The following is a 22987-nucleotide window of genomic DNA, read 5'->3' on the forward strand; positions in this document are numbered from 1 at the left end:
TACAGCTCTCTGACCTGCGCATTTCTGATAGCATGCAGCTCACCTTCGATGGTGTAGCTTGTGTTGGGGTAATATTAAGTGCGATTGTTTGGGCTTACCTTCGTAAATCAGATAATCGCCTTCCTCTCCCACCTTCTCCTCCCACATGGAGACTTCGGGGACACCTCCTGCCCCCTCGCCTGTGAGGTTTCATATCCGCGACCTCATTTTGTATGCTAATTGTATCACATTTATGATCAGCCCATGCCTTACTGTAGCGCGGTGGATCGACGAGTATGGCCCTCTGATCACTATTCGCTCAGGAATGCAGAACATCGTGATTATCGGCCGCCACAAAGTCAGTTCCTTTATCATAGTTTCATTTCCAATTCAACACTCCGTGGCAGGCTGCAGTGGACATAATGGAGAAGCAGGGCAGAGTACTAGCTGATCGACCTCGCCTCGTTTCTGCTGGAGAAATTCTTACACGCGGATTAACCATCGGTTTCTCACACGTTGGAGACAGGCTTCGTCGTATGCGTAGGTTCGTCATTGCGATACTGTAAGGGCTCAAACAACCCTCGTCTTACTTTTCAATGCGATGCAGAGCACTTCATACGCATCTCCAGCCCAAATCAGCCGAAACATATCAGCCCCTGCAAATGTCACAAGCGAAAAACATGATCCTCAACATTCTTGACGATCCACACAACTTTCAGAGCCATGCAATAACGTAAGCGGTTCGGTTCCCTACGTGTGACGCCGGAGTCTCGTAGGATGTTACTTACGAGCTCTCGAAAGTTATGCTGCAGCGACAACCTTGAAAATTGCATATGGGAAGACCACACCGACGTCGGCAACTGATCCCGAAGTCAGAGAGGTTCGTCATCTCATCTCGCGCTTTCGTACACTCCTGCGCCCCGGTGCCTACTGGGTGGACACGATACCGTGGCTCAAATACCTTCCTTGGTATGCACCAGAACTAAGAGACGATTATAAGAGGGCCACGAGACTCTATACAGACCAGCTGAATCGTGTGAAACTGCATATGGTACGCATTGTGTTGCATATCTCCACATGCACATGATGTCTGAGTCGTTCCACAGCAAATCAATGAGGATAGCGGCCCTTCGTTTTCAAAACACGTTCTAGAAAATGCACAACTCTATGGTTTGACAGAGATAGAGATGGCTTATCTTGCTGGCGGCTTCTTTGGAGCAGGGACCGAAACAGTAAGGCGTCTTTCTGTTTTGACGATTGCAGACGCTGAGATGAGGTGTCAGACCGCTACGACGATATGCATGGTGCTAATGGCGGCTGCACGCTTCCCTGAAGAGCAAGCTAAAGTACAGGCCGAGCTTGATGCAGTCATCGGAAGGGAGCGAGGTAACTTGACTATATACCGCAGTCCTATCAAATCATTCATTTTTCTTCAAAGCACCGACCTTCGCCGATAGACTATCCCTTCCTCGTCTGGAAGCCTTCATCTCTGAGGCTCTGAGATGGAGACCTGTGGGTCCTAATGGTGGGTCTCTGAATAGTCAGTCATACGCGTGAAGTTTACACAATTTGCCTCTCAGGATTTCCTCACCGAACTACTGAAGATGTAATTTGGGCAAGTGCTCTTTAAATAATTTGTTGTGCGAGGATAATCTGACATATGCCGGCAGGAAAACTATTGCATTCCCGCTGGAACCACAGTAACCAGCAACCTCTGGTACGTCGATGTTTGTGAAGAACGACATATTGAATTGACACCATCTCAGGGCCATCTCTCGAGATCCAGAAGTTTATCCCGAGCCTGATGCGTTCAAGCCCCAGCGCTGGATTGATGACCAAGGTCATTTGAGAGACGATCTCACATTCTTTACATTTGGGTTTGGTCGGCGGTAAGCACCGTCTTGCGGGATGCACTTTCTTTGATTGTCATCTCTTCCAGTGTATGCCCAGGTCAACACGTTGCGAGCAGGTTACGGTTCTTTCTACGCATATAATTTCCCGAATCTGATTTGAAATGTTATAGATCGGTGTTCATAAATTCGCTTCTTATTCTTTGGGCTTTCCAGCTCAATCTGGATCCTACGAAGCCGCAGGATGATATGGCGTTCAGTGAAACCTTTATGCCAAATGTTCCATGCGCTATTGAATTCCAAACGAGGGTACCAGAAGTTGAGCTTAGGCGTATGATGCAGGATTATCCCAAGGCTGAGTGAGCAGAATAACCACTAGGGGGCAGGTGGCGAATCATCGTATCATAATTTCAACTTGGCTCGAAGTTTGATCCGTGTAACATAGTCAATTTATGCTTTCTCGCAAATTTTTTCAGTGGAAGTCCAGCTCACTTTGTGTACTTGCGCAATGTAGTCCCCCCATATGCATACCGAGTTACAGAGCTACGTACATAGTCTCGCAACCACGAGGTGACGGGGGAAGCACTTCCTGATTTCGACAACTCCACTCATTACATTTCCATATAATCAACGTGCGCCATGTAACAACTATACATCTATCATAACACACAGGCGCCGAAGGTACTATGAATGTCAATGCGGGTATGGCCAAGGTATAATCAGCCGTTAAGCAATGAGAAACTATACACATGTTCAATCCTTCTATCAATTTCATCATAGAATCGGGCTCGCATCTCTGCTAGGCTCTGCATCCCACATTTTGAACATCGCCGCTCCAAAAGCCTTCCCGAGAGCCAGAGCCAGCGATGTAGGTACCGCATTACCAATCTGCCTGAATTGCTATGGAACACGTCGGTTATAGAACAGCGCAACACGCGGCAAAGGCTTACATCATCGATAGCCTTTGCCGCCTTGTCCCTGTTCACCGAGACGAATTCGTAGTGATCTGGGAATCCTTGTGCACGTGCACATTCGCGGACCGTAAGGATGCGTTTTTGCTGACATACGAAGCGTTAAGGAGTCAGATTCCAAACAACAATAAGATAATGACTAGAATGCATACCGAAGGATGCAGTACTTGACCCCCCTTATTATTTGGTAGTACTGTGGTCAGTGCAGTCGAGAAGTACATGTCTGCATCCAGCCGCTGATAGACGGCTGTCGAAGGATCAGCTAATATGTTTGAGTACGAATGTATCGCGTCTCGCCTTTGTATTTCGTCCTAGCGTTCTCGCGCCTCGAGAGTCCAGTGTGCAGCTCCTTTGGCAGGTCTATGGCCTTCGCAGTGAATTCTACCCAGCCAGCAATTATGTAGATTGGCTTACCGAAATGATTAGCTCCTGCTCTTAGAGGCACGTTTACAGTTCTGAGTTCGGCTTTCAGCGAAGCTGTAATACGGGACAGATAGTAAAAATGTACCGTTCAATGATGATATCGTTGAAGCGTTTGGTATAATGGTATTGAAGCTCTTCGCTCCCTTGTCGCATGAGCTTCTGGTAACGGGATAGTGGCCCACTAGGATATTGACATGGCTTCGAGTAGCCAGCGTACGGGTCATTGGAAGTTCTTGCAGAATGCAACGCTGAAAAAGATGGGATCCCAAGATCGTCTTTACGCTTGCGCTCCACCGCTCTGTCAGCAGCAGTCTTCGAGATTTTCTTGTGTGGGTTGACCCTGAATAAAAGTTCGAATATGCCAGGTTCCAAAATTTGAGAGAAAAAATGCATACCAGTCGAATGGAGGCTACAAAATAGGCTAAAGTGAATGCATTATCAAAAAGGGGATTTGTGAACCATACCAAATCACCAATAGCTTCATGAATCGTGACAAAACGCAGCGGAGCAGAAAGGTCAGTGTTGTTGTCGCCATACTTCAAGCGCGAAATAGGTGCTAAGTATGCTCCAGTAGGCAATTTAACGCGCTGTACCCTTGCGTGCGGAAAGACATGTGTCGGGATTGGGAAATCGGGCAGGGGAACTCCTTGCCTGGCCGCTACAAACAGGACCCTCTTGCGTGCTTGAGGCGCGCCATAGTTTGCTGCATGAAGAACATTATATTCGATCTGGTAGCTGCAAAAGATCAGTATCGAACAGCGCAAATAGATCAAATTGTACTTTAAGGCAAGGAGGGCAGCGATGATGAATTTGACGACGCCGGAAGCGACAGTTTTTTCCTTCAATGCATGCTCCAGGATTCCGCCAACATTCTCCAAGAGGAAGTACATCGGCCGGTAAAACTCTACGTATGCGATCATGTTGCAGACAAGCGTAGACCTGCAATGAATCGTTTAGTGCAGATACACACCAACCACACATCGTGTTCACCGTATGTCGTCATCTCTCTGGGAACAAGAATGTCACTATGATACATAGAAATGTTTTTGATCCTTACCTTCGCATGATTCATCTTTGAGAAGGACTGACATGGCGGACCTAGTAAACACGATAAACATCACGGCTGATGGCATGGATTATTACGCACCGCCATAGATAAAATCAACTTCACCCGGCTTAGGCATTGAGGGTAGGCGCTTCTTATCCCCTAGAGCTTGGAGAGGGCCGGGATTCTTCCCATCTGCGGCATCAATAGCGTGCTGGAGGCACATGTTCGTGCATTGATTGTACACCGTCACATTAGGGTGATTTTGCCTGAGATAATATCAACACAAGCACGTCGAGCATAAAATGCACACTAACTTGTAAGTCCTTGCTGCTCCTGGAGAAAACTCAACTGCATATCTTGTCTCCACAAAGCCGGACATGTCCAATCCAGTTCCGAGGCCACCCGCACCTTCAAGTACGTGTTAGAATCAGCCGCAGAGCAACAGAAAATAAAGTCAAACCAGCAAAAAGTTCCAGCCCTCGAAGCGGGCCGAACCTCTGCAATTGCTGAGCCCGGCGTACTAGATTAGCTTTGTGCTCTTGATGGCATTGAACGCAGTGCCAGAATTCATTTTCTGACCACGGCTTTAGGTCATCGAACGTACGAATGTCGAGGGAATCAGCACACTCGTTCACGTAGTAGTGATCGTCGTGAGCGACCCATGCATCGATAGCGATATCATCTGTTTCATAAATGACGAAACATTGTCCACGAATATCATCAGGCCTTGTTTTCCCCCGGCTCTGTGCATGGAACAAGCGCCGCTATGGAATATGAATTAGAAAGACAGTAGGGTGCAGGTGGTGCCCTTACGTCGTCAGAAATGGCTCCTTTTGGTTTATCAATGCCACGGCCGATTTCCCGGGCAATGTCATTGTAGCGCCCAAAGAATCGAGTGATGACTTCAATGCACCTGCCCTTTTTAATTTTGAAGTCCTCGATCTGACCAATTTGATAGACACTATTATGGCCCGTTGAAATATACGTGAAGTCACCCTTATGATAGTTGACATCATTATGGGAGAATCCATCTCGAAGGGCTCGTGAATCAGTGAAATTTGATGCACGCTGCTTGTGACCGCAGGCGAGGCACTGTTTATGGTCGTCGCAAAAGGTGAGAAGTGTTTGAGTTTCCAAGTCTGAAAGCCGAACGAAACTAGACTCGAGGCTGTTGAACATAAGTCTGCGAGGTCGTGTTCAGTGTCGCGCGAAGCCCTGCTGAAAGAGGTTGCCTACCCAGAGTGAAAATCATTGTCGTCATCGAGAGTTGACTCGTCTGGCTGGAAACTGTCCATTGGCAGTTCACGAATATTACATTTTTGTGAGATGGCGTCAATCTCAACGTCGCTGCATTCGGAGAGCATCAGATAAAGCGCATGTGGATGTCCCGCTTCTTGGAGGAGGGTCTTTGAGCTGTGTGTATACCATTGCGCGTGGAACTTCTTGACGCCTTCGTCTTCGAAGAAGTACCGAATCACGCAAAACCTTTTAATGTAAACCCATCACAAATGACATAGCCGACGCATGAGGTCGTAACATACCAATAGTCGTTTGCGAGTTTGTTCGTCGACTGGGAGGGCTGGTACTTGTAGGATTTCGCACGAGCAGTATCCTCGTCTTCTCCAGGTACGACCATGACAGCATCTCCGACCTGACGCAAATAAGACATTTTTGTGGAGAAGCAAAGAAAAAACTTACTGAATACTTAACTTCGTCCACGAGAACGGAGCCATAAAAGCTGGGATGGTCATCCACAGGGTCCAGCCACTGCACAGAGTTCGGGTTGGTGGCATGTATTATCGAGGGATGTCGTGGCGCGTCGTCTAATAAATGCATGTCATCGTCCATGAGTTTTCCGGCAACCTTAATATTTTCGAATAATCGTTGTGCGACCCTACCGACGACAGGTGTTGTGACGGTTTTGTTCCTGTGCTTAAGAACTTCTTTCTCGATATTACCGGAACTCGACAAACGACTCTGGGGCGGACGCTGGGTACGCGAACGGGAGGCGGGAGCAGTTGCTTCCATCAAGTGATAAGACATTTCTTGGCCAACAATGTCCTTCACTACCGGAGTGCGCGCAACGTAGATTTTGTCATCACGAAGCTCGTCAAGTGTTGCAAAAACATAGGATTTCTGTTTGACGGTCAGAGAGTGATGCAACATACAGGAAACCTAGATATACATACAATGTCAGCAGATTGTATGTCATTCTCATTGAGCTCACGCCCGATGATGGTTAATGCAACAGAAACTTCATCGGGCGAGTCAGGAGTTATGTGAAGGGCAGAAATAAAATCTTCATAAGTCAACCGTGGGCTGGCCAGGGACATAGACACGAGGAGATGGGCGACTCGATGCCTGAGCCACAAGCCATGAAAGAAGGGAGCATATTGTTGTGAAGGAAGGTCGAGAATATACCAAGCATGTTTTGTTAGGATATAAAAATTACTGGATATTACCAAATGAGTTGCAAACTACGTCGGTATGATAGATAGATACTTACTCATCGAGTTCTTTAGAGTCGAGTTCTCTAGAGCGCTGTCGTATGTCGTGAATCGTGAACTTCCGGATCTCTGTCAAACGAATCCGTTGGAGGCAATCCTCATCGTTAGACATACCATTCCCATTATCCTCATCGTCGTAGTCATTATCATAGTATTCATCGTCATCCATATGGGATTTCACATAACCCGAGGCACGGTACATCTTGTTGTTCACCGCAAGATTAACGTTAAGTAGCTCAGCAATAGGCACTAGCTGTCGTTTTGCGCTCTCGTATATGGCGAAATCTGTTAATATGCGTATGGGTACACCCTCAGAATTGCCAGAGTCAGACTGTTCAGTGGGGTCGGTTTCGCCTATGACCTGAAAGTTCTCGTCCTCGTCATATTCGTCGTCGGGGGGTGTATAAATCAGGGTTTCTAGAACGAATGTCAGAGAGATGAGGTGAGACATTCAGATAGACGCGCCTTTAGGTGATTCGAGCTCTCTTGGTTCTGAATGCTGTTGCGGTGGCTGTGCCGCGTCGTTGAGCACGGACGAGTCGCGTATAACGAGAGTTGATTCCTCTGACGCGTCTGAATCCACCTGATCACAACTACCCTTTAATATCTGCTTGATATGACGGAGTGGCTAACTTACTACGAGTGAAAGTAACCTCTTTCTTCGTTTCTTTCTGGCGCGTGAGGACTGAGGCTCAGGCTCTGCAACTCTCTTCAAGGTTGTTTTCGAGGATGATGAACGGGTGGACATAGGCCCAAAGTGCCGCTTCTTAGACATAAATTACGCGTGGTGGGTAACGTATGAAGATAAAGGCTCAGGAGTAACAAATACCGACTATACCTAACCGAAAAGTTTAATAACAAAACGGGATGATTCTGGGGGTCGACCGAGAGCGATGTTTCCACCTTTCGACCACGTGGCATATAATTATCCGAGATAGTTGCTGGCAAAATCGCTTGCAGTCATTCCCAGTTGCTGACAACTGTCATGCGACTGCTCCTCCAGTTTCTTCTGGCTTTTTCAATTCAACAATGCATCTGTGCTTCACAACCAGCCAAGCGTTCTTATGCAACACACGATTATTATGTACTCGAGCATCACCCTTCCGCAGGCGCAACTCTAAATGAATGCACCGAAGAACTTGCAGTAGAGCTCATCGAGCAGGTCGGGGAATTGCAAAACGTATGGCTTGTGCGCTCCGCAAAACTTACATCCAGCGTTTCTCCAAGGACAGTATCAGATAGAGTCCTCGGCAAGTTCGAGGAATTGGTCACTCTTGCAGCGCATTCCACTAGTTTATATCCGCGGGCGGGTCGTCAAGCTCGTGCACACCGCATATTATCATCTATAAAATATTTATCACCCCAGATACCCCGCCAACGCACAAAGCGAGATGGTCCTTTCCTAGAACGTGCACCACCTCCTGTGACTCCTGGCGACTCTCAACCGAAAGCTTCTGAAATCATTGCAGAACGACTTGGATTCGTGGACCCCCTATTCACACACCAATGGCATATCGTTAATGACGAGTACCCTGAGCATATGATGAACGTGACGGGTGTATGGGAAATGGGCATCACGGGGGAAGGCATCATTACTTCGCTGGTGGATGATGGGTTGGACTACCGAAGTCGGGACTTGGCTGAAAACTTTGTGCGCTATACCTTGTTTGATCCATTTTGGCGCTGACTTTCTCAAAGGATGCTGACAACTCATATGACTTTAACGACCATACCGATTTGCCCACCCCAGTTCTTTCTAATGATAACCATGGCACCCGCTGTGCTGGTCAGATCGCCGCAGTCAAGAATGATGTTTGCGGCGTCGGACTCGCTTACAAGTCAAAAGTTGCCGGCGTACGCATATTATCTGGACCTATAACCGACAGCCGACGAGGCAGCTGCCTTGAACTACGGCTTGCATAACGTGTCCATCTTTAGTTGCAGTTGGGGACCCCCCGATGATGGCAGGTCGATGGAGGCACCGGGATATGTCATCGAAAAAGCTTTCGTAAACGGCATACAGAACGGCAGGGAAGGGAAAGGTTCAATATATGTTTTTGCCAGCGGAAATGGGGCTGCTCATGGAGACCAGTGCAATTTCGACGGGTACACTAATAGCATATACTCTGTCACAGTCTCAGCTGTAGACTTCAAAGGCCTACATCCATATTATTCTGAACCCTGCTCTGCCAATATGGTTGTAGCCTACAGTTCAGGGAGCGGTCAACATATCGTAAGCCTGCGATTCTGCACGTCGAAACCAGCTGAGGTTATTTGAAGGTCACTACTGACACCAACAACAAATGTTCCGACAATCACGGTGGCACCTCCGCTGCCGCCCCTAATGCAGCCGGTGTATTCGCTTTGGTCCTTCAAGTTCGGTAAGACTTTTATCCATTCACAGAACTTGCACCGACGAATCTTTCATGACAGGCCTGACCTGACATGGCGAGACATACAACATCTTTGCGTGAAAACCGCCCAGATGATAAACCCCGAGGATCCTGACTGGGAACCCATGGCTTCTGGACGGATGTACTCGTACAAGTACGGCTTCGGGCAGCTTAATGCCTACGCTTATATCCAAGCAGCGCAGGATTGGCAGCTCGTGAAACCGCAAGCGCGCTTTCACCCTCCTGCCGTGCAGATCAACAACGGTACTTTACTCACGGAGGATGGGGACATGGAGGGCGGGCAGCCGATTATCCCTGGAGGTATTACGAGTTCTTTCACGGTAACACAAGACATGCTTGATACGCATAACTTCGAGGGGTTGGAGCACGTGACGGTCAGAGTGTGGATATCGCATACCAAGCGAGGGGATGTCGAAGTCGAGCTTACGAGCCCTGCTGGGGTACGCAGCATTCTTGCAGCTAAGCGGGATGGCGACCACGCCACGACTGGTTTTAGAGGGTGGAGATTTATGTCCGTCAAGCACTGGTATGATCGTTATCTTCTCCAAGATTCAAGATTATCAAGTGTTTTTGCAGGGGTGAAAATGCAGTTGGCACTTGGACGCTCAAGGTCTCTGACCAATCTTCCGAAGGGCACAACGGAACCTTCTATGGTTGGCGTCTCATGTTCTGGGGCTCAACCATTGATCCCACTGTTTTAACAACCTACGTTCTTCCGCTTTCAGAGTATCAACTCCCTTCCATAGCTAACGATGACACAAATATCATCCCCACGTCGACATCCAGCAAATCTCACCCTAAGCCCACTTCTGGTCTTCCAGACGACCACGGTACTGCTGAAGGTGAAGCTGACAAACCTGCGTTCTCATCCCCGTCTGTACCTGCAACCGCAACGATGACACCCACACCAGACGAAGGGTGGTTTTCAGATATGTCTAACCTAGTGTACTAGCCAGAAATGGTTCTTCGGCGCTATTGGCGCAGTAGTGCTCTTCGGTGTTGGTGCAGGAGTGTTCTTCTGGAGACGCCGCGTGAAGCATCGAGCGTACGCTGCGCTCAGTGCGGGTGATGAATTGCAGATGAGCTCGGTCTCGGGGCAAGGCAGGCCCCGTGCCAAGGAGCTGTACGATGCGTTTGGGGGGGTATCGGATGACGAGGATGCAGATGAAGAGACTCGGTTGCATGGTGCAGGGTTTCACTCTGGGTTCTTGGACGATGTTGATCCATCGGCTGCCGGCCCCGCCCCCGTGTACAGAGACGAACCCCAAGGGGAGCACGATGCGAGTCCTGATATTAGATCTGTAAGCCCTGGAAGCGGCAGCGGCAGTGGAGATGGCAGCTGGGAGCATGCTTCTCAGACACATTGATATATATGAGTTTATGTCCTTTTTTCATTGTGGCGTTCTTTCATGAGCAGAGGATATAGGCTGCATCTGGTATTTCGTCAACACTACATTACATACCACTTGAGCATTACAAACGGATGCCAGGATACATCAGTATCTGCAACTGCTTGATGTAGAATCATCTTTACAACAGGCCACAGGATATGCAGCGACGATGATGTACAACTATGACAATAAATTTGGTATCCATGTAAAGTTGATGTAGATACGTTTTGAGATCAAAGTGGACAATACAGACACACGGGACTTCAAGTAAAAACACAATGCGCTAACTGCGAGCGCGAGCATCCTAACCATCATGCTGGTGCGATGACTGGGAGGGCTCCAGGTCCCATCGGGGAGGCATCCTCAGTCTGCCATGAGTCCAGCAGGAGAGATAGCAGAGGAATGCCATGAACCAATGCACGTTCGGGAGTGAGTCGGCGTAAGAGACCACAGACGCTGTGTCACTTTGCGCCGTGTCATGCGACACAGGCTCTTCTCTAGGCGGACGTCGGCTGTCATTGACTTTCTTGTAATGGGGCACGGAGGTAACAATGACACGCTGTAGAGTGCTAAACAACAAAAAGGGAAGGAGTAAGAAAATTTACCTTACCTCCGTAGCGTGCCCAGCTGCGACATTGACGACTTGTGGGTGGCCCGGATTGGGTATCGACCGACGGAAAGGAAGGCGCTGCAGGAATTGTGTGACCTTTTGGGGGTGATGTCCTGATGACGGGTATCCTTGCTGTGATTGCCTGCGAAATGGTAGTCGATTTACTATAGCCATGATCCGAGAGTGTGGTGCAGAGCGCTGTGACACTCCGTATGGAATATGGTTGGAGCGGCGGGGTGGATAAACCTGGAGATGGGCTCAGTCATGCTCAGGATGAAGCTAGACGAAAACTGACATCGAAAAAATTCGGCGGAAGTTCATCGTCTGGTGATGTTAGTTTTGAGACTGTCTCCTAATACGGGAATAATGTTTAGGAATGGTCAAGGAATGGTGAAAAAAGACGAAATTTGCTTGCCTGTTGGAACTGATTTGATTCACCTTGAGGAACTATCCATGTACGAACGAGCTTGTCGCGACAGCCAGTGGCAATAAGTCGGCTGTCCTCGGAAAAGGCTACATCCCAGACTTCATCAGGATGCTCAAGTGGCTCGCCGACGGGTTTAAAGGTGGTTAGGTCAAAGAAACGCGTTGTCCTGTCGTGTGACGTGGTAGCGAATTTTGTGCCATTGGGAGCAACGGCTAGTGAGACAAAGTTGTGGTCGGTGTGGGCGACAAACTGTTTGATGATGTCTCCGGTGGTAGCATCTGATATTCGGATGTCATTGGAGTCTCCACTAACGAGACGGAGACCATCTGGAGTGAATGCGATTCTAAATGCCCGCTGTTCTATTTTCAGCAATTCTTCTCCACTTGCTGGATTCCACATGATGATGTGTTTGTGGGTGCCCGCTACTAGTTTTGTCCCATCTGGAGAGTACGACACCGAGTATGCCCAGCTGCCTACTCGGAGTGGTCCAAGGAGTATTTCCCCCGTCTCCCTCTTCCATACGCATACCGTTTCGTCTATCGATGCGCTTGCAAATGTCTCGCTGTCTGGTGCAAACGCAGCGCCTTCAACACCACTATCATGTCCTTTGAACGATATCGGGACGCTCTTCTTTGTTGCAACTTCCCATACCATGATGCTTCCATTCCCTCCTCCACTAACAATCCAACGCCCATCAGGGGACGCTGCAACTGCCCAGAATACATAATCGTGACCCAACAAGGGCTTTCCTGTTTGTTTCCCCGTATCCAAATTCCAGACCCGAATACTTTTGTCTTCAGAGCAAGTGACGAGGAGACGGGTTCCAGGGATGAATGTCACATCCCTTACATAGGATCCATGGCCTTTGAGGAGAATTGACCCTTTGAATAATTCATGATGAGTGGTAGTAGATATCGCTAATACATCACTCAAGGAGGATAAGTCTCTGAATGGGAACGCGTCTCTGAAGAATGTGTCGTCTTCCTGAATCTGGGACGTCATTCGAGCTCCGACTCTGTTTCTGTCGTCATTAGCAGACATGTTACGAGGTGAGCAGACACTTACATGGGCTATGGTGAGTCGTGGTCTTGTTGCTGAATCTTCTGTCCTCGTTATTAAATCCATGTCTGCTTTGCTGTGCAGTAGTAGACATCGGAAGGGTTCCATCGAAGTTCTTTTTCACAGCGCCAGTCTAGGCCGGGAATCGAATCCAGAGTCATTGCGCCACTGCCGCAGACGCATGGTTTTCATTGAACTTTCTTAGAGTGATGGGCGAATTGGCTCACCCAGCAAAGCTCAGTGAGTAATGTATCATATCTAGCTCACATTGATCCCTGTTCTACCGTGCTCGTGGTCATGTGTTCGAGTCCAGGTTCACGTGTTGTATGGTGGTGCAGCTACACTGGCAGAGTCCATCAACATGAAGGGTACGTGTCTTCCCTTCAGGTGGGAGCGAGTACATTGATCCAGTAGCATTACGCCTTAAAAGTGCTATGCAATGAGTGTTTCCGCGTCTTTTCTCCACATGGTCTACCGAGGGCGCAGTGATTTAGCGTTCACTTGTTCTCGTGGAAGATGGAGGCTGGTTATCACGTCTAAAGACATATTCGAGCATTTTCGCAATGCACTCAGACTCTTGCACGACCACCAAAAAATCATGACAAGTCCCACTGATGACAGGTTGTCAGATGCAGACATCAAAGGCTGCAAGATCGCATTCTCACGAAGTGGTAGCACTGCCGACATGGCGACCGCCAGCTCGGGCTTTGGGATAGCTCTTGCACCCACGAACTACAGAACTAGATTGCAGGGCAACAAAGGTGGAGATATGTCCATCTTTTCGTTACTGGTGTTCGCACAAATGCTCACAGAAATAATCTACAAGCTCCCGAAGTGTTTTCATATAAGGCTAGTATTACGAATATTGGCTACATTTTGTATTTCGTTGACATATATTTTATACTCAAACGTTACGAAGAATTATGCATAGTGGCAAACCATACAGTAAATTGGCGAATGTAATGAAACGAACTTGCTCGATTCCTTGGTAGATTATCTCAATGTCAGAGAGTGCGATTCTCAACGTTCTACAGCTTTACATGCAGACTTTCACGTAAACGCATATCTGGGGCTCCGGTATGTAAACAAAGGCGGCTGTCGAGATGTCTATATGATTGGAAGGAGAGATTTCCATTTCAGGTCATATAATTACTCCAGTTATCCACACTTCGAAGTTCTTCCCTTGACGTTTGAGCATAGACTCCTAGTACGGGTATCTGGCTGCGCACCCAGACATCCTGTACCACCACAGCGCATCAACTCCCTACCAGAAATTATGATAAGTCTCACTGATGATGGGTTTTCAGATGCAGATATCAAAGGCCTCAAGCTCGCATTCTCACAACGCTGTAACACTGCCAGCGAAGCGACCACCAGCTCGGAGTTGGGAGTAGTTCGGGCACCAGCGAACTACCGAACTGGCTTGCGGTTCAAGAAGGAGTCGGGTACCCGTGAGCAACGAATCCCACCAGGTGGTATCTGGATGGAATCTCCAGTAGACGTCAAAGGAAAGGGCATCGCACGGAGCCTTGACTGGCATTTGGCTACCATGGCATCGAATGATAGGGAGCGTGAAGGTTCGTATTTAATCTACCGCATGAAGCACTACATTGACCATTTCTTGCATCCCTTTTCACTCACTCAAAATGCGATATTGCCATTCACATGAACGTTCACAGAAATGACTTACAAGCTCCTCGAGTGTCTGCCTCGTTCTGTACTTGCAAGTCTGCAGCGCAGAATGACCCCTTTGTTGCAGTTCGATATCGTCGGGGTAAGTCTGACAGTTTGTCTCTACCAGCCTTGGCTGATAAATCGATTATATTTTAGTCCCTTCCCACAGAACTCTCTCTCCTCATCTTCACGCATCTCCCAGCAGCTTCCTTGCTCGCGTGCTCTCTTGTCTCTAAACGTTGGCACACCCTTGCAACAGACCAAGGACTTTGGCGTCGTCTTTGCTATGCACACGGCTGGGAATGGCGCACGGACGTTGCTGCGCCCACACCCTGGGACGGACTTGGTGATGCAGATCCTGCGGATGCAATTCTTCGTGAAGAACGGGATGAAGATGAAGGTATGGGCGACGAAGAGGAAGATGAAGATGAAGGAAGTGGTGAAGGCGCAGGAGATGTCGTCGATTTTATAGGGGATGACTCGGTGGACTGGACGTCCATGCCGATGAACATTGACGACATTGAAGCACAGGGTCTATCACATCTCCTCATACCTCTCACTTCAACCGCATTATCGTCCTCTTCGACAACTGCCATCACTCCGATATCCCGTATCACATCACAGCATGGCGTTTTCCCACGAAGTACGCATCTTGCGCCAGACTACAGGCTCCTCCACCAGACGCACATGCTCCTCCACAACCGTTTTTGCCAGGGTGCGTATCGTAGGCGTATACTGCCTAACGCAGATACCGGTGGACACAGCGCTGCAGTGTATTGTCTTTGGTTGTGGACGTATCCGGCAGGGCTCGATGGTCGGTCCGCACCCCTGCAGGTGCTATTTACGGGTTCGAAGGACCGCACTGTTCGGGAGTGGGATCTGCGCACGGACCGCGTCCGGCGCGTGGTCGGTGAATTGCATGAGTCTAGTGTTCTAAGCTTATGCGTATCTTCCGACTTTGCGAAGTCGGGAGATGGAGAGGAGGATTTGGCAAGCGAGCCTAGTAGTAGGGCTGGTTTTCTGGTAAGTGGAGGGAGTGATAGGCGTGTCGTTGTTTGGGACCTTGGCAAGGACAGGTTGGTCAAGGTGCTGCAAGATCATCTTGACAGCGTGCTTTGTGTTCGTGTTGATAGCGGAAGGCTGGTGACGTGTTCTAAAGGTTTGTTTGATCTATAACTCTATCTATCAGTTGACTGAATGTTAACTTTCCAAGACCGGACCGTCAGAACATATGGATTTCCATCCTTGAAACCTCAATTCGTGTTTCGTGCACATCGTGCAGCTGTTAATGCTGTCTCCGTCGTTGGTGATGTGATAGTGTCTGGCTCTGGCGACCGTTCGATACGTGTTTGGAATGCAAACACTGGTGCGCTCATCAGCACCTTTGAGGAACACCATGCACGAGGGTGAAGTTCTTCCTGCATCTTCCGCTAGTAGATATGATTACTGAGATGACGTCTTCAGCATTGCCTCTATTGAGTTCAAGCCCCCATATTTGTTGTCCGGCTCCTCAGACATGCATCTGCGCATGTTTGACATAGCTTCGTCGCAAGGCTGGTCGACAAACCCTGATGTCAACAATATTCCCTCAGCCACGATTCCTACCTTTACCTCAACATCGCATTCCCGGGATAATATTGCAATGATACCGGGACAGGGGATAACGCCGTTCTTTCTGCATTCCTCTTTAACACGATCCATACCTGATATGTCACGGCCAGATGCGAACACTGTCGTGTGTCATGCTTGTGGGTCGCATGGATTAGCTGCACGGCGTGAGCAAGAGAGACATACCCATCTCGTGCGAAGCGTTGCCCTTGGGGAGGAGTTTGCTGTGAGTGGGAGCTATGATTTAACCATCAAGGTATGTTGGATGCAATTGTGGTGATTAAATGAGATTCATGACTCTGCGTCGACGCAGGTGTGGGACAGGAAGACAGGAGCGCTGGTTGCTGACCTGAATGGCGGCCATACAGGAAGGATATTCTGTGTAGGTTTTGATTGTACCAAGGTCCGTCCTCTAATTGTATTATTGGATTGATTGAATACTGAATTACGCAGATCGTTTCGTGCGGGGAAGATCAGGTGAGGAGTCTGCTTCTCTGCATTAACCAAGTAAAAGCTGACCACGTGCTTTACAGCGGATATGTATTTGGGATTTTTCTCATGGGATTGATACATCTTTCATCAAATTGTAGCTCTAGACTCATGCGATACCCTGTGTTTTGGAAGGCCTCCTCTGTGGAGCCTGTAGATTGTTTATTGATTGATGCTGTCGATGCCGTGTGTCCCGAGACGTTGTAGTTTTCGGACGACTGCCCCAGTCACGACTGTATGATGTCACACGACGTCATTTAGATTACGTGGTGACAGTACTTTCCAAAGCTCTTTCCAATCTTAGGCTTCGAGCACGCTTGCTAGGTATACGACTGCTTGATTCAAAGGGCAAAATGGATTTCTGTGTTCATCATGAAGAGATGTGTACGATATCGGCTATATGTGTGGGCATTGGATTCAATTCATCAATCATTTTGCACTTCATTCGTTTCGTTATACTTGATAGATCGCTCTTGCAAATAGTTTAGGATTGCGCAAAGATCTCATTCAGTGCGTTGACCGCTACTATAGGGGGGCTTCATGCACGTTGAGAATGCATTGGTAGAGTGGGTAATCGCATTGTGTCTGGCTCACGTTGACCAGACCATCCGGGTGTGGGATATAAAGACTGGCAAAGCAGTGGGTTATCCTTTTCGAGGGCACACAGGACCCGTTCTGTCTGTCGCAATCTCGCCTGATGGCAAGCGTATCGTGTCTGGGTCGGACGAGAAGACCATCCGGGTACGGGATGTAGAATTTCTGATCCGACAGCACCGATCACCTGAAGCACCTGCAATATGTTTTTCACACGACCCGACTCATGCCCTTCGTTCCGCCCTTTCCTTTGTTCCAGATTCCTGGTCTAAAACCCCAATATCAGCCCCACCCTCCTCACCATCTTCCGAGTCCGAGTCCGAGTCCGAGTCTGAAATTCCAGCCCCTTACGGCCTGAACGAGGAGGGATGGATTGTAGGTCCCGAAGGACGGCTTCTCCTCTGGATCCCACTCAATATCCACCCGGTGGTGTATGCCCCAGGTAACACGCTGGTGATATCCAACAATGCTCTGCAGCTGGACTTGAGTCGTGTCGCACACGGCATATCATGGCACAAGTGTCGTGAACAGTGGTAGGCTGTATTGCCTTTGCGGTTGTATCTCTCAGTCAGACTTTGGTTGTACTACGTTAATGGACTGAAGATTTATACACTACCTACATATTCTTACAATTCATGTTGCGCTCCATTCGTTTCATTTCGTACTTAGTAAATCGCTCTCGCAAAGCAGTTTAGGATTGCACGAAGATTTCATTCACTATGTGGACATACTTTTCTTTGATCGTTACTATATACTACTTAGAATTGCTTCCCGCATAATAGATCGTGCAAGAACTTGATGTGAGCTCACACCACCACTCGACAAGGGTAACCCCACTTCACCCAGCTTTGTCCTCTCCTCGTCAGACTTCATTGTCACTTTTTCTACATAGATAAATGACTCACCATATGTTGCAAGCCGCGCCCAACAGCATGGAACGTGGCATTAACCCAACTACCCGAATAACTTTCAACGAAGGTGAATTACAGGCAGCTCGGGCGTAAGCGGCTGCTCATATGCAATCAGCCTCTCCTGAGCGTATCAAGAAATATCTCACGACACACGTTTATCGGGAGGAAGGGTGAAAGAATAGGTAGACGGTGGTGATTGGAGATGAGGCGAAGCCACAGGAACATGCCGCTTCATGCGCAATGTCACAGATATTAAAACCTTCGTAGGCCAAACGGAAAACGAAGTTAGAAAGGTCGGAATTGATCAGTTGAAAATGTATTCACACCTATACGAAGTGGTAATAAGAATGCGTACCACAACGGTATTGGCAGGATGGCCCTGTTGACGTCTGAATCCACATTTTTTTTGGGATGGAAGACGATTATGATGGAAATAATTAACATGCGGTGAATGATGGGAGGAGGGCCTCATGCACGTTGAGGATGCAATGGAGCTCAGAGCAGGCTTGTGTTTCAAGAGGACAGATCGGCACTTCCGTTGTGGAAATGGAACTTCGAGGTAAGTAGTGTGTCATATATTGAACTGAATGCGAATGTGAAGGAAAGTTTACATCAAGCAAGAGGACTGCATGTAGGAGTACTCACCTTCAATAATTTACTACGTCTGACGGTTACTGAATGAGGGTTCATGTATCGTCCTGTTGGCACCCGTGGTACTCATACTGAACGCTGGACGCACGGTGCACATCGATCCGTGACGTCATTAATTGCTAACACACCCTGTACTGGCAGGCTGTACATTTTCTGCGCACGTCATCTTCTTCTTCGATGTCTTGACAGACTGACATTTCAAGTCGTCGCCCTTTAGGAACAAGTCAAAGATTTAAGATACACTCGACACATCTCACCTAACATACAATTCTGTAGAAGAAGAAAGTGCCTTGACATCAAGTGGTGGCGTAAACGGAGACTCATGCTCGAGTTCGAGTTCGACGCTAGTCAGCTGGAACATTAGTGGAACGTGGTGTTGGAGATTCGTTGATTACGTCGTTTTTTTCAGAAAACTATTTCTGTCTCTTGTCCCTCTGCACTCATTGCCACAAATCATGTCGTACCAACGTTAATAATATTTGCACACAACTAATATATAGTCAACTGCTATCACATTCGAAGAAGCACTGCGGCCAAAGACAGGACCGAACTAAATTTAGTCTAAGCCCTGTTATACTGGGCGATAGATCATCGATAGGCCAGCGGGACATGTGTCAAACTTTCTCGTCGAATATCGTATCTCCTGCGTAAGCTTGGGTGATGTAATCCGCCGGGTCAAGCATCGACAGAAATATCCTTGGCCATGATAAGGAAAAATGTCGGCGAAATCTTTTGTGACGTTCTTGAGTGTTAGTACCCTCTTGATGTTAGAGAGTAGAAATAGGATATGACGACTTGTGCAGATCATGATGAAGCTGGCAACACGAGCTCGCCATGCACACATGCTCTTGTAAAAAATAAGGGAGTCCTCCGAGCCAGGCTTGTAGCACATTTTGACGATATCGGAACTCTTAAGAGGACCAGTAGCATTGATAAGTGGCATGTCTCGAACGCGCTGGCTGAAGACAGAGTGGGACGCTCAGGGTGCATGCGTGACTGTTCTTGAAGCTCGGGGGAAGAAGTACTCCGTATATGCCGATATTGCAACAAGTCCAGTCCAAAACCACCGCTGGCAAAACTGGCGCTGAAAGACTGGCAATCCATCTATGTTCGATTGAAACCTTAATACAATTCATGATTTGTGAAGAGTATAAAATTATGCATCCCAATCTGCTACACACCGTTTCTGAACACTACGCAGGACCACCCAGATCTCAGAAGATTTCCGCAAGTAAACGAGCTCCCATGGGAGATCCACGACAAAATAAACATCCTCCGCGTTCCAATTTCTTCCCAGTTACGACTACATCAAACGATATGCTGAACGTCTTGCTTTGAGTTGCGCAGATATTCGCATAAGTCATGAGAGAATTCCGTGGCCGAAATGAGATGTCAATATTGGATGGAGTCGTCCAGGAAGGGTAGCTCGAGATCGAACTTGAGGCTGTTTCAATTTGTGAGCGGGACATGAACCAAACACATGCAAACAGAGGCGCGCTCAGCAGCTACTCACTGAATCGTTGTGCTCTTACTCGTGACTAGTCTGTAGTGCTGAACAAAGTGTTCTTTCAATACTATGACCCACGAGTACCACTGCGCGAGTGCTTGCACCTAACAATGGCGAGTTTTCCTGACGGTCTATTGCTTGATAAACTCACCTCGGTCGATCGGTAAGGATCCAGCATCACATGTGTATTGATATACTAGTCCAGCCAATCATCAATGGGCGCTTCAAAACGCATGTTCGGCAGCTGCCTATTTACACTGCCTATTCGCACTGACCACTCACCTCCCTCTTTGTTATCAAGAGAACTCTTAAACTCGCTTAACCCTCCGTCTAGGTTACTCGATGACTGAAGAGAATCCTTCTCGGAAGAAGCGTTGGGGGTTGTGGAAGCGAAGTCATTCAAACCCCCGTTTGGCAGAGGAGGGAGGCCAGAGGGCAGCCAGTGATGTATGGACTTCCGCTATCCCAGCTATGCTGCTGTCTCTGATCATAATTTTAGTCTTCCTCTCTCCCGCCTTCAAGCAATGGATCTCGTAAAGGAATATCACGGATTTTTCACAAGTCATTTTACAAGTCTGCTCGAAGCGCTCGACAGTCCCCCAACCCTGAACCCACGGTCGCAAGTTCCAGTGGTATCCCACCCGTCGAAACAATTCAGGTAAGTGTAATTTCAACTCTGCATGTTCGCGTGCGATAATTGCTCCTGCAGGATCCTTCACCTCTGGTCCCTTCCACTCTCAAACCGAATCCTGACCAGTCTTCCAATTCAGGCATCGCAAAGGTCAGTTCGATGATCCTTGTCTCGTCTTTTCGATAGTGTGCTGAGACCCATCATCAGGCGCAATTACCACCTGATACGACGCTTGTAACAGAAACGCTCGCACACGCCAAAACAGGTGTCGCAGGCATCAGCCCTGTTCGAGGAATTGTTCAAAATACTGCTTCAACAATCGGCGACCTACAGTCCGATTCTGATACGATCAACCAGTTCTCCGCGATTCTTAGTACCCTGAAGACGTTCCACGCCGTTGTTGACCAGATTGCAAATGTGCATCCGCTTATTTATACTTAGTACTCTGCTGACATTCATACGTAGCTCCACCCCTATGCAAAACTAGCATTGACTATCTTGACGCAAGCATCCAAGGTGCATTTTTTTCACTCTCTCACTACCGCGAGTTAATAGGGATGTCTCTGTGACAGATGATCCTCGATCAGGCGAACCTGGATAGTGCTGTGTATGATCTGCTCGATAAGGTCTCGAATGTGTATGTCTCGGTGATAGAAAAGAAGGCATTGGCCAACATTTCGTCCATGATTGAGATATACACAAAGATAGCAGAACATACGCTCAAGTGTGCGGAATTCGTCGTGCATCATTCGGAGACGAAGAGTTTCGGTGAGTTCACATCACCGCGTCGTTGTCTGGCACTCAATGTAATCTCTTTTCTTTTTGTACAGGGAAACGACTTGGCAAGCACGTCTTCAAGGACACGGATGCTGAGATTCGCAATTACAGTGATGCTCTCGAAGATCTCATGAAACAATTCCAATATCAAGCGATTGGTGATGCCGTGATCATGCTGGCAGATTCAGGTATGGATCGGCCTCCAACTCACCGTCAAACCTCTCTGACGTTCGACGATCCGTGACCTAGCCGAGGATCGGGATCTCAGGGACATGGAGTATGCAGCTCGTGCTGGACTGAATACATTCAAGTGTTGTCTGGAAGGTACTCGGAAAGAGCTTTTGACGGAGATCAAGTCCTGGATTGGCAGTACTGAGAAGGACGTGCCACGTGTCTTGTGGTTGTCTGGCACCGCAGGGAAAGGAAAATTGGCCATCGCCCATACAATAGCTAAATGGTCTAAGGACTTCGGGGGTCTGGGAGCTTGCTTCTGCTTCGACCGTACACGAGACGCGGATCGACTCCATGAGAAGATATTCACCACAATTGCACGTGACTTGGCTGACCACAATCCTATCATACGGAGAGCGTTGGCACATGCGCTTCACGATCACAATGAATTGAAATACACTGCAGACATCGCCAGCCAGTGGCAGGAGTTGGTCGTGGGACCGATACAAACGGCCTGGAATAATCAAGATATAGCTCCACCTGTCCTAATTGTTATCGATGCATTAGACGAGAATCGTGACGCAACTTCGCAAGAACAGATTCTTCGTTTACTTGCTGGAAAGCTGCGCGCTTCTTCGTTGCAGCTAACCAACCTTCCAGCAAACCTCCGTATTCTCATCACTTCTCGTCCACTCGGAGACATTCGCGACATCCTGGGCTCCACGCCACATCTTCGTCATATTCCCATAGATGATATTCCGACTGCGTCACATTCGCCTTTATATCTCCGACAAGCTAGCCGGTCTACGTGATGTATTTGACGACGAGCACTTCAAGATGCTTGCTGAAAAATCTGATGGCCTGTTTGAATGGGCTCGTCTCGCCTGCACATTTATCGGGTCGAACGAAGTGGGTGTGGATCCAATTGGCCGTTGTGAAGCTGTACTCGCTAGAACATCCAGCTCTCAAACTGGAACATATCTGCTGGACAATATGTATAGACTCATTTTGACAGACCTTATGCCGAAGGACAAGGGAGCAATCGCCATATTTCATTCGGTGATGGCGCAGATCGTTGCATCGCCTGAACCGCTCCCCATGGCTGCATTGACCGCCATACGACTACAATTTCCACGTAAAGAGGACCGTTACACAGTGAATCGGGTGATTGGGCGAATGGGCTCACTTTTGGCAGGGACTGCGGATCTTCAGACTCTGATTCGTCCCCTTCATGCATCCTTCTACGACTTTCTCACAGATCCATTGCGGAGCCAAGATTTTTTCATTGATACTTC

General features: G+C 48.2%; 7 protein-coding genes across 7 annotated transcripts; 5 read left to right on the forward strand and 2 right to left on the reverse strand.

The window, feature by feature from the left end:
• Positions 1–32: 32 nt before the first annotated feature.
• On the forward strand, positions 33–2192 carry EDB93DRAFT_1243143 (cytochrome P450; the record flags this gene model as incomplete). Its single annotated transcript, XM_041452102.1, has 13 exons — positions 33–181; positions 241–337; positions 387–523; positions 587–712; positions 781–1030; positions 1086–1211; positions 1263–1365; positions 1418–1519; positions 1560–1594; positions 1650–1696; positions 1746–1868; positions 1919–1948; positions 2003–2192. 13 exons carry the CDS (start codon positions 33–35, stop codon positions 2190–2192), a joined length of 1515 nt encoding a protein of 504 aa, XP_041302422.1.
• Positions 2193–2603: 411 nt separating this feature from the next.
• EDB93DRAFT_1255541 (S-adenosyl-L-methionine-dependent methyltransferase) lies at positions 2604–7229 on the reverse strand (the record flags this gene model as incomplete). Its single annotated transcript, XM_041453799.1, has 20 exons — positions 2604–2729; positions 2780–2887; positions 2953–3047; positions 3080–3255; positions 3309–3563; positions 3619–3632; positions 3688–3958; positions 4004–4162; positions 4214–4230; positions 4281–4321; positions 4371–4537; positions 4586–4679; positions 4732–4809; positions 4876–5035; positions 5085–5454; positions 5508–5756; positions 5813–5922; positions 5970–6407; positions 6461–6722; positions 6778–7229. 20 exons carry the CDS (start codon positions 7227–7229, stop codon positions 2604–2606), a joined length of 3642 nt encoding a protein of 1213 aa, XP_041302423.1.
• Positions 7230–7622: 393 nt separating this feature from the next.
• Positions 7623–10559, forward strand: EDB93DRAFT_1323226 (peptidase S8/S53 domain-containing protein; the record flags this gene model as incomplete). Its single annotated transcript, XM_041454980.1, has 7 exons — positions 7623–8429; positions 8477–8632; positions 8673–9011; positions 9059–9159; positions 9212–9718; positions 9769–10065; positions 10145–10559. The coding sequence occupies exons 1-7, from the start codon at positions 7764–7766 to the stop codon at positions 10557–10559; spliced, it is 2481 nt and encodes an 826-aa protein (XP_041302424.1). The 5' UTR covers positions 7623–7763.
• Positions 10560–11340: 781 nt separating this feature from the next.
• On the reverse strand, positions 11341–12952 carry EDB93DRAFT_940846 (WD40-repeat-containing domain protein). The gene is made up of 3 exons (XM_041458024.1): positions 11632–12952; positions 11489–11545; positions 11341–11439 (listed from the first exon to the last, which is right to left on the reverse strand). The coding sequence occupies exons 1-2, from the start codon at positions 12785–12787 to the stop codon at positions 11511–11513; spliced, it is 1191 nt and encodes a 396-aa protein (XP_041302425.1). The 5' UTR covers positions 12788–12952; the 3' UTR covers positions 11341–11439; positions 11489–11510.
• On the forward strand, positions 12896–13709 carry EDB93DRAFT_940663 (uncharacterized protein). The gene has a single exon (XM_041458023.1). The coding sequence runs from the start codon at positions 13119–13121 to the stop codon at positions 13608–13610; it is 492 nt and encodes a 163-aa protein (XP_041302426.1). The 5' UTR covers positions 12896–13118; the 3' UTR covers positions 13611–13709.
• Positions 13710–13867: 158 nt separating this feature from the next.
• Positions 13868–16895, forward strand: EDB93DRAFT_1178401 (WD40-repeat-containing domain protein). Its single transcript, XM_041450580.1, has 8 exons — positions 13868–14256; positions 14359–14453; positions 14510–15512; positions 15567–15759; positions 15818–16217; positions 16275–16364; positions 16415–16438; positions 16495–16895. The coding sequence occupies exons 1-8, from the start codon at positions 13956–13958 to the stop codon at positions 16549–16551; spliced, it is 2163 nt and encodes a 720-aa protein (XP_041302427.1). The 5' UTR covers positions 13868–13955; the 3' UTR covers positions 16552–16895.
• A 3560-nt stretch (positions 16896–20455) lies between these two features.
• On the forward strand, positions 20456–22504 carry EDB93DRAFT_1311691 (uncharacterized protein; the record flags this gene model as incomplete). Its single annotated transcript, XM_041454840.1, has 8 exons — positions 20456–20560; positions 20613–20771; positions 20823–20894; positions 20952–21161; positions 21210–21260; positions 21317–21512; positions 21575–21709; positions 21771–22504. The coding sequence occupies 8 exons, from the start codon at positions 20456–20458 to the stop codon at positions 22502–22504; spliced, it is 1662 nt and encodes a 553-aa protein (XP_041302428.1).
• Between the last annotated feature and the right edge of the window lie 483 nt (positions 22505–22987).

The sequence above is a fragment of the Suillus bovinus genome (assembly GCF_016758785.1).
Source record: "Suillus bovinus strain UH-Sbo-P2 chromosome Unknown EDB93scaffold_96, whole genome shotgun sequence".
Taxonomy (NCBI): Eukaryota; Fungi; Basidiomycota; class Agaricomycetes; order Boletales; family Suillaceae; genus Suillus; species Suillus bovinus.